This window comes from Oreochromis niloticus, linkage group LG1 (genome assembly GCF_001858045.2).
Source record: "Oreochromis niloticus isolate F11D_XX linkage group LG1, O_niloticus_UMD_NMBU, whole genome shotgun sequence".
NCBI classification, from domain to species: domain Eukaryota; kingdom Metazoa; phylum Chordata; class Actinopteri; order Cichliformes; family Cichlidae; genus Oreochromis; species Oreochromis niloticus.
Window position 1 is genome coordinate 20,541,405 of NC_031965.2, and position 8,894 is coordinate 20,550,298.

The 8,894-nt window shown below is 42.7% G+C and overlaps 1 protein-coding gene across 1 annotated transcript; it reads left to right on the forward strand.

Annotated features, from left to right (window-relative positions):
* The first annotated feature begins 375 nt into the window (after positions 1 to 375).
* ctr9 (CTR9 homolog, Paf1/RNA polymerase II complex component) lies at positions 376 to 8,486 on the forward strand. Its single transcript, XM_003442281.5, has 23 exons — positions 376 to 568; positions 1,865 to 1,963; positions 2,311 to 2,550; positions 2,640 to 2,757; positions 2,839 to 2,928; positions 3,249 to 3,505; positions 3,608 to 3,715; positions 3,797 to 4,033; positions 4,143 to 4,361; positions 4,566 to 4,749; positions 4,834 to 4,922; positions 5,024 to 5,209; positions 5,410 to 5,497; positions 5,588 to 5,736; positions 5,845 to 5,961; positions 6,045 to 6,190; positions 6,275 to 6,346; positions 6,699 to 6,834; positions 6,963 to 7,118; positions 7,211 to 7,353; positions 7,442 to 7,538; positions 7,653 to 7,765; positions 7,856 to 8,486. Exons 1-23 carry the CDS (start codon positions 524 to 526, stop codon positions 8,241 to 8,243), a joined length of 3,477 nt encoding a protein of 1,158 aa, XP_003442329.1. The 5' UTR covers positions 376 to 523; the 3' UTR covers positions 8,244 to 8,486.
* The last annotated feature ends 408 nt before the right edge of the window (positions 8,487 to 8,894 follow it).

Consider the following 8,894-nt stretch of genomic DNA (forward strand, 5'->3'; position numbering starts at 1 on the left):
ACCCTCCTCCCACTGCTTGCCAAAATGCAGCTCTGGAGAGGTTTGTGACAATGATGCACACCGTAAATTTAAATTGGAAGTCACACGTTTAACACATCAAATGCACAGTCTCCCGTTTGAATTCAGCAAATGTAGGAAGTAAAATCCCACTACCTTCCAGTGTCAGTGTGTGTGTGTTGCAGATTATTCCCAATAAAACGCTATTGTTTTATTGTATTGTAAGTGATGGCTCTCCCATTGTTAACTAAATTCAGTTTGTAAGCAAGCTGATACGATGTCCCGTCTTTTTTGTGGCAGTTTCTCTTTGAGTTATAGCAATAACTGTATTGTTTTCTACAGTCATTGAGTTATAGTGTTTATGGTTTCTGCCCGGACATAATTTCAGTTGCGCCATCCGTGTGTTTCGGAAGCATGAAGTAGCTACCAGCAGACAACGGGTGGAAGAAATTGTATTTTTATTTTTATTTTTACAATTTTTTTTTAGATAAATCTAACTTCGAGTGGTTTTGGTTATTCTTTCAAGATGTCTCGAGGCTCTATCGAGATCCCTTTACGGGACACAGATGAGGTAAATCCTTCCGTGAACCTGTTTTCACTAAGAGGATCTAGCTGTGCTGTTAGCCGTTTAAGCTAACTGCGGCTAGCCTGAGCTGATATTATGTGTCTGCTTACACAGTGGCATTGTAACGAAAACGTGGTGTATTTGTTTGCAATCTGGAGTTTAAACATAGTGAAATTTTGATGCTTGTCAGCTGTTCAACTCCTTAAATATGCGTTCAGGCGCCTGTGCAAAGCTTACTTATCGCGATGTTTTGTCGTCGCCGCTCTCAGTGATGCAGTAAACATTAAATTCTACTGAGGTGTTTTCTACTTAATTTAAGAGCCTAATATGCGTTGTGGTATTTCAACACATCACCGAATTTGTGACAGATGTGTTTTAGTTGCAGGCAGTCGGTTGCATTAGTGTTTAGGCTGCGTTAGGAGTGGACAAAATATTAGAAACATATGCCAGGAATAGTCCCTTATGAAGACTTTTACATTGAATTGTTTTTAAAATTGGTGAAACAAGCATTGATCAGTATAACCAACAAATTTATTGAACCTTGTAAGCATTCGCAGCAGCTGAGTTTTCTATTAAACTGTATAGGTCAGGTGAAATCTACCTAACAAACTGTCGCTGAAGAATTAAATGCAAAATGTTTGTTTTGTTAAATACATTTTATTAAAATAGAAAATATGCAAGAGAGAAGATGGAAACCATTTTTTAAAGTAAAAATATAAGTACACACTTAATGTAAAATTAAAATCAAATATTCCAAAGTTAAAGCAACACTATGTACAGTACAGAGTTATAAAGTCTGATGGCCACAGGGAGGCATGGTTATCAGTCTCTGGGTTCTGTGCATAGAGGATGACACTGGCCACCACAGACTCGTAAAAGATCGGGAGCATCATCCCGTAAGTATTAAAGTTCCTCAGACATTGCTCATTAGACAGTAAAGACAAATTTGATTCTCCTTGTAGAGGACTTCTGTGTTTTTAATCAGTGTAAACACCGAGGTATTTGTATTCCCCCATCGTCTCCACACAGACCCCATGGATGGAAATGGGGGTCGCTGGAGTTCTCGGCCTATTCATGCCGTCTTTGCCACATTAACATGCAGATGGTTTTCTTGCAGCACGTAACAAAGTTTCCAGTTTCTAATTCATAACACTCTGAAGTGATACATGTGTCAGGATTTGCACTACTATTACAATAAAATAATATAATGCACATATAATCTGCATAGATATGTCTTTCCACTGGCAACACCATGCATGCTGAGGTACTTACTGTAATAACATACATATTTGTGTTTTCCAGGTCATCGAGCTCGACTTCGACCAACTTCCTGAAGGAGATGAGGTCATCAGTATCTTGAAGCAGGAGCACACGCAGCTGCACATTTGGATTGCTCTGGCGGTGAGTCGATACATCAGCCTTAGACTTTGTGGTTTTTGTTCTGCAAATAATAATTAGGCTCTCTTTTCAGTTTATCCCAAACATCAATGTGACAGCTCACAGTATTTTATTTTCTCAGCCCAAAATAGAAATGTAGATGCGACAGAGAAGCAAAATCGCACATTTGAGAACCAGAAAATTTCAATAAGTGACCTTAAAATAAACAGTACATTTCTTGTCGATCAGGTAGTTGTTAGATTGAGATTAAGTACTGCACTAACTGATGTGTGTCTAGATGTTAATTTGATGAAACAAACAATGTGAAATTCCAATCGAGTGTGACAGTTTTCTTTCTATTTCTTCTTAAGTTGGAGTACTACAAACAGGGCAAAACAGAGGACTTTGTAAAGCTTTTAGAGGCAGCACGTATTGATGGAAACCTCGACTACAGAGACCACGAAAAAGACCAGATGACCTGTCTGGACACACTGGCAGCTTACTATGTCCAGCAAGCACGTAAAGAGAAAAACAAAGATGCCAAGAAGGAGCTCATCACACAGGCTACGCTCCTGTATACTATGGCAGACAAGATCATCATGTATGATCAGGTAGGAAAAAAAGTCTATCATAGCAGGTGATAAATGAGCTTATTTTTCTTGCATTTTGAGTAAATCGAACCTGCTGTTGTCTCAATCAGAACCATTTGTTGGGAAGAGCCTGTTTCTGCCTGCTGGAAGGAGACAAGATGGACCAGGCTGATGCTCAGTTCCACTTTGTCCTCAACCAGTCCACCAATAACATCCCTGCTTTGCTTGGTAACGTGAACATGAAACAGTGTAGGATTGAAATGGACTACATTGATTGACTGAAGTAATAACAATGTTGTTGTTAAACAGGTAAGGCTTGCATCTCCTTCAATAAAAAGGATTACAGAGGAGCGCTGGCGTACTACAAAAAGGCTCTGCGTACAAACCCCGGCTGCCCAGGTAAACCAATAACATGTAATGTCTTTAAACACTCCCCGCATGCCTGTATTTCATTTATTATTGTTGTTATTATCATCATCAATATTATGATGAAAATATTATTGTTGCAGCAGCAACAAGAGACAGTATGTTCATGTTTTATGTGGCAAAGATATGTAGGTGATGAGCCACTTCATTGTTAACTTAAACATAAATACAATTTATGAACAGAAGATCCTTGATTTTAAAAACACAGGACCACAGATAATATATTTGCCCTTCACTCATATTGGTTATAAAATCAATGTTCCCAACTTGTTTTTTGTCTTGTTTTTGTGTAGCTGAGGTGAGGCTGGGGATGGGCCACTGTTTCGTCAAGCTCAACAAACTGGAGAAGGCTCGTTTGGCTTTCGGTCGAGCCCTGGAGCTTAACTCAAAGTGTGTGGGAGCGCTCGTTGGTTTGGCTGTTTTAGAGCTCAACAACAAAGAGGCAGACTCCATCAAGAACGGAGTGCAGCTTCTTTCGCGGGCCTACACCATCGACCCCAGCAACCCCATGGTACTCAACCACCTCGCCAACCACTTCTTCTTCAAAAAGGTAATCACGGCTGTGTTGTTGAAATGCGGTGAAAATATAAGTTCTAGCATTTCGCTGTTATTAACTGTTCTTCGTGCCTATGTGCTTTCTGCTTCCTCTCAGGACTACAGTAAAGTGCAGCATCTCGCTCTGCACGCTTTCCACAACACAGAAGTTGAGGCCATGCAGGCTGAGAGCTGCTATCAGTTAGCTCGCTCATTTCACGTGCAGGTACGATCCCAACCAGCCATGTGCAAGTTTGTTATTGTTTACTGAGGTCGCCATTCATATCTGTCCTTCCTTCTTCCACAGGAGGACTACGACCAAGCGTTTCAGTATTATTACCAAGCCACTCAGTTTGCCTCGTCCACCTTTGTGCTGCCGTTCTTCGGCCTGGGGCAGATGTATGTGTATCGAAGAGACAAAGAAAATGCAGCGCAGTGCTTTGAAAAGGTTTTAAAGGCTTACCCCAACAACTATGAGACTATGAAAATCCTTGGGTCTCTCTATGCAACGTCTGACGATCAGGAAAAAAGAGACATTGCAAAAGTGTGTATTCTCATGTCACTTACCCCATAGCTTGGAAAATTGTGCCAGACATATTTTGATAAATATGTTTAATGGTTCCTGGATATATTCCACTGTTTTTGTTTCATAGGGGCACTTGAAGAAAGTAACAGAGCAGTACCCAGATGATGTGGAGGCGTGGATTGAGCTGGCACAGATTCTGGAGCAGACAGACATCCAAGGAGCGCTATCCGCTTACGGCACAGCTACACGCATCCTGCAGGAGAAGGTGCAGGCTGACGTTCCCCCCGAGATTCTCAACAACCTGGGGGCTCTGCACTTCAGACTGGGCAACCTAGGGGAAGCCAAGGTAGCTAATAATATACCGTAAATGCAGTTTAACCTGAGAGCTCCTGAACCAAGTATAGCTTCATTTAGTTGGGAATTTATTCAGTTAATGTGGAACTGCAGAATATTTCTGGATGTCTGTGGTATTTACTGATCATCGAGTGTACTTAACTCTGTATAAATAGTAGCGCTAATTCGAGACGGGGTCATGTCTTGTTCCCACCAGAAATATTTTCTAGCTTCTCTGGAGCGAGCCAAAGCCGAAGGAGAGCATGACGAGCATTACTACAATGCCATTTCTGTCACCACCTCCTACAATCTGGCCCGTCTGTACGAGGCTATGTGTGAATTCCACGAAGCCGAGAAACTCTACAAAAACATCCTCAGAGAACATCCCAACTATGTGGATTGTAAGCATGCGTCGATAAAACATGAGCCTACAAAAAGAAAAAAAAACAAGTTTCCACTCTGTGATTGTTTATTTTGGCCTGCAGGTTATTTGCGTCTTGGAGCGATGGCTCGGGACAAAGGAAACTTCTATGAAGCCTCCGACTGGTTCAAAGAAGCTCTTCAGATTAATCAGGTACAGCCTGGTGTTATATGTCATCGATAGACAAAGTCTGCTGCAAAAACTCTCTTTTTTTTTTTTTTTTTTTTTTCCATTAAGTGATATCTGTTCTGCAGGATCACCCGGATGCCTGGTCCCTGATAGGAAATCTTCACTTGGCCAAACAGGAGTGGGGTCCAGGTCAAAAGAAGTTTGAACGTATTCTCAAGCAGCCGTCCACGCAGAACGACACCTACTCCATGCTGGCTCTGGGTAACGTGTGGTTACAGACGCTGCACCAGCCCACCAGAGACCGTGAAAAGGTAAATCTGCTGTCGGGACACCGATTGAATATTTAACTGTGTGAGAGAGCTTAAAGAACACTTGTAAAACAGCAGAGCAGTTCACTGAATGCTATTGCTAAATAAACACAGGCAGCTGATTAGCATAGTTGTTACAAACTTCAGCTATGTGCAGGGACTTGAGTAAAATGTGTGCTCGCTGGTGATAAATGTCTCGGTAGGAAAAGAGACACCAAGATCGAGCCCTGGCAATCTACAAGCAAGTCCTGCGAAATGATGCCAAGAACCTCTACGCCGCCAATGGCATCGGTCAGCAACTCTTCAGTCTCTCTTATCTTTTTTTATCTGTTCTGCTCTGTGTGTTTTACATTAAGTATATGCATATATTTTTATGTCTAGGTGCCGTCCTTGCCCACAAGGGCTACTTCAGAGAGGCGCGAGATGTTTTTGCGCAGGTGAGGGAGGCCACAGCCGAAATCAGTGACGTGTGGCTAAATCTGGCTCACATCTACGTGGAGCAGAAGCAGTACATCAGCGCCGTGCAGATGGTAAACTCCTCGCTTGTGTTAAACTGTTACAGTTTTTGTCTTTCCTATGTTATTTTTCTCCTTTACCTTTTCCATTTCAGTTAAGTCTTTTTTTTCTCTGCCCGACAGTACGAGAACTGCCTGAAGAAGTTTTACAAATATCAGAACACAGAGGTGCTGCTTTACCTCGCACGTGCGCTCTTCAAATGTGGCAAACTGCAAGAGTGCAAACAGATGCTTCTGAAGGTAAAATGAAATCAGAGGCTTATGCTTCATTCTGCAGTGTGGGGGGAAGTGTAACTCTGTCTTTCTGGTGTTCCTACATCAAGGCCCGTCACGTGGCACCCAATGACACAGTGCTGATGTTTAATGTGGCCCTGGTGCTTCAGAGACTGGCCACCCTTGTGCTTAAAGATGAGAAGAGCAACTTGAAGGCTGTGCTCAGTGCTGTCAAAGAGCTGGAACTGGCTCACAGGTAATGATTTGATTTATGTTCCCACCTCCCTGCCTCTTCCTCTGGCTGTCCTTTACTAATCCTGCAGTGTCATCTCCCTCACAGGTACTTCAGCTACCTCAGCAAGGCTGGAGACAAGATGAGGTTTGACCTCGCTCTCGCTGCTTCCGAGGCCAGGTCAGTCTGAGTTGTTTCACAGTTCAAAATATTCCTTATTTAGTTTATACTGATCCTGGGTCTGTGCAGCCTTTTAGTTCATCCACAGATTGTTTTAGCTTCTTTCTGACCTCCAGTCTTCTGATTGGCTGCCCCTCATAAAACAGCAGGTTTGTGGGGTTGTGGTGTGGATCTGGTTCCCACTGACATCATACAGAGCCAAGAGTAGAAAGACCAGTTTGAAATGGAGTGTGATAATTTGGCAGTACTTCTATCAGTCTTTAACTTAATTTAAAGAGCTTTTTTCTTTTGGTGCTGTGTTTGGTGTCTTTTGTAACCTAATTTGGAATATTGGTGTGTTTTGGGAATGCAGGCAGTGCTCTGACTTGCTGAGTCAGGCTCAGTACCATGTAGCTAGAGCCAGAAAGCAGGACGAGGAGGAGAAGGAGCTTCGAGCCAAACAAGAGCAGGAGAGAGACCTGCTGCGCCAACAGCTGTTAAAGGAACAGGTACCATTTTTTTTTAAGTAATCACCATGATGCATTTTATTTTGCCCATAATGTCTGACTGTGATTCATTTTTTTGTATAAACTAATCAGTCATCTGTTGGGGTGTCTCAATAACTAACTTTCTTTAGGAGGAAAGGAGGAACAGAGAGGTGGAGGAGCAGAAGAAGCTTTTGGAGCAGAGAGCTTTGTATGTGGAAAAGACCAAGAACCTGCTGACCTTTGCAGAGGGATCAAAGGAAATGCCCAAAGAAAAGAAGAAGGGCAGCGGTGGTGGAGGAGGACGTGTGAGTGTTAATACTGCTAAACTCAGCAGCGAGCTCTAAACTGCACTTAATGCACTGTGGATAATACTGTTTCTTTTGTTTTTCTCTCCAAGCGTAAGAAAGGAGGCGACATGGACGATTTTGTTAATGACGAGTCTGACGAGGACCTGCCATTGAAGAAGAAGAAGAAGAGAAAGGCCAGTAGCAGCGAACAGGAGGAGGATGAGAAGGGAGAGAGGAAGAAGAAGAAGAGGAGGTAAGTGTTCTGCAGTGAATGCCAAACGTTGTTTAGTCTGATCGCAGAGCACAACATTCAGATTCTGGGATTCAATTTTGTGTTGCAGACCTGCTAAAGGAGGAGAAGATGACAGCGATGAGGAAGGAACGTCACGATCCAAGAAGCAGCGCAAACCCAAAGAAGGACGCAAGAAGATTGAGAAGGTCCACTTTAGTCTTTATTTGCTGTTTTTCTCTGTCTCAATTAGTTTTCAGAATTTACAAAATCAGTTTTCAGCTCCAGTTTCTCTTATAATTGTAACATCTTTCTCATTTCAGGCTCAGCCTGAGCGTCTGCCACCGTCTCTTAAAGGAAAGATCAAATCTAAGGCTATCATCTCGTCTTCTGAGTCCTCCTCAGATGAGGATGGACTGAAAATAGCAGAAGACAGGTAAAAGCTTAATGTGAGGTTTTTACAGTATTAAGAAGACTTGAAAACATTATTTGACACAAACGTCATGGCGCTCTTTCTCCCATCCAGACATCAAAGAGACAGTGGTTCGGGATCTGACGATGAAGTCGGCCACAGGAAGCGCATTGCATCTGACAGCGACTCCGACGGCGGCCGTAACCGCTCCGGTAGTGAGGCAGGCAGCCCTCGGCGCTCCGCCGGCTCTGACGACGACGAATCTGGCAGTGACCGTCCAGTGAAGAAGAGAAGGGTGCAGAGGCAGTCCGACTCTGAACAGTCGGACAATGAGAGCAAGAGGAGTCGGTCGGGATCAGACGACGAATCGAGGGCCGGATCACCCGCCGCGGCATCAGACCGAGGATCGGAAGCGGGATCGGACAACGAGGGCTCCCCACGCCGCTCCGACAATGGCTCCGAGCAGGAGGCCTCCAACAACGAAGATGATGACAGTGATTAACTCTTCACATCACCCAGACTCATGTAACGCCGAGAAAACTCTTAAACATCTGCATTTGTGTTTGAAATAAAAGCAGAATTTCTGTCCGTATGATCATTTCTAATTTAGTTTAGAAGAGCATCTCTTTTTGCGCATAGCGTTTTTGGTCACGTCTTACTGGGAATTTCTTTTCTCGATGTTTTGTTAAAATTTGCTAAACTGTGTAAAGAAAAAAAGTGAAATAAAAAACTGCCCAAAAACTTCCTGCTTATTTTGTACAGATGTTTATTTGCCTTTGAAAAGTACTGGTAATGTGTGCAGGGTCTGTAAACCACAGTGGAGCGTACTATACTCATGCTCGACAGCAGGGGCATCGTGATGTGATCAAACACCTGCTGAGTTAAATCAGGTCGACACATCACTGTAATTGTTGACTGCTATGCCTGGTTAATAATAAGACTACTATTCATTCATACTAACAATGGGTTCATACCACATCTTTTTATCTCTATTTCCTGCACAGTCATAATTTGTCATGCTAGTACAGGTATACTTTATGTTTTACATTTTTGGTAAGGTGGTGTTGATAAAATGCTGAGAGAAACTCTCGATTTAACATTGTTTTTACTTGTGTACATGAAGACAAATCACAAAAAATATAGACAAACATGT